General features: G+C 38.1%; 1 protein-coding gene across 1 annotated transcript in view; it reads left to right on the top strand.

The window, feature by feature from the left end:
- clcn2b (chloride channel, voltage-sensitive 2b) overlaps positions 1-1,200 on the top strand; it is a gene marked incomplete at its 5' end in the record, with an annotated part of 109,845 nt that overhangs the window by 69,309 nt on the left and 39,336 nt on the right. The window contains one exon of the mRNA XM_015054803.1: positions 741-852. Coding sequence (XP_014910289.1) covers positions 741-852 — 112 coding nt within the window. The remainder of the gene's footprint in view (positions 1-740; positions 853-1,200) is intronic.

Here is a 1,200-nt window from a genome sequence, read left to right on the forward strand (position 1 = left end):
GAGAATGTGATTTTTAAGGCGATAGACTACTTATGATGTAAGCATTCACCTAGAGACAAATTATAAAGTCTTTTAGGCTATATTTTAAGTCATCAACAATCTACACACACCCATGTTTAAAAGACAACTCTGGTCCTAATGAATTCAGCAATTAGAAGTGTATTTGTTTACTCTGCAACGCTTGGTTTCCCCCCAATATTACCCACGTAATGCAGCTAATCAGAGAAACACTTCTGTCTTTTAGTGGAACTCTCAGAAGATTTTGTTGAATAATGCATTCAGTTATAGGGAGACACAAGTGTAACTACCTTATGTAATGGAACTGGAAACTTTAAAAATATCATTAACAATGAATATTCTAACTTTTTTTTCACATAAGCAATCACTTCTTTATGGCTGAAACTAGATGTTTTCCTCACTTTCTGAGCATCAATAACATAGCTGAGCAAAAATGTCTTCAGGTCATGAAAATGGCTGAAAGAAAACCCACTGCAGTCATGAAATTTTAAATCAAAGCCAACCCCACATTCAGCCTCTGAACTTTATTCCTCCCACTGGCCTCTTGTGTCTTTGTATGCATTTTCTTTTTGTCTTGCTTCCTTCACTCCCTTGATTTGTTTCCATCTCCTCACTCTGCTGAAAGCACATTCATTTATCTAATGGGTCCGACGTTAGTGAGAGTGATGGAGCGTTAAGGGAAGATTAGGTGGTTTAGATTTCATCTTTGTGTTTGTGCTTAGATTTCTACTGAGGAGTCCACCTTCAGTCCAACTTGTCCAGCTGGTCAGAAGCCTCTGAAACCTGCACTGAAAAGATCATCTGTTGTGGAGAGACCCACTGAGCTTCCCACTAGTAAGTAACTACTAAAGTAATGATAATTATTTAATCCAAGTAATACTTGAAGACTTCTGACTGGCTGAACATAAATGGCTTAAAACACGACTCTAGGTTCACTATGAAATCTATAAACAGAGACTGTCATTCCACCTTGAAACATGCAAAGGAGGCATTCTTTTCAGAAATCAATAGCAAAAAACAGGTTGCTGTGTATTGCAGACTTCTGCCCAGGTTCCTCTTGAAAATGAGATCTAGATCTCAATGGGGTTTACCTGGTTAAATAAAGCAAAAAAAACATCAACAATCCTTGTGCCTTAGTTGGTAGGTTGACAAGCCCTCCTGTGACTGTGACTGTGACTGTGA

The sequence above is a fragment of the Poecilia latipinna genome, unplaced genomic scaffold, assembly GCF_001443285.1.
Source record: "Poecilia latipinna isolate Pla-1442-1.1 unplaced genomic scaffold, P_latipinna-1.0 Scaffold1279, whole genome shotgun sequence".
In the NCBI taxonomy this organism is placed as follows: Eukaryota; Metazoa; Chordata; class Actinopteri; order Cyprinodontiformes; family Poeciliidae; genus Poecilia; species Poecilia latipinna.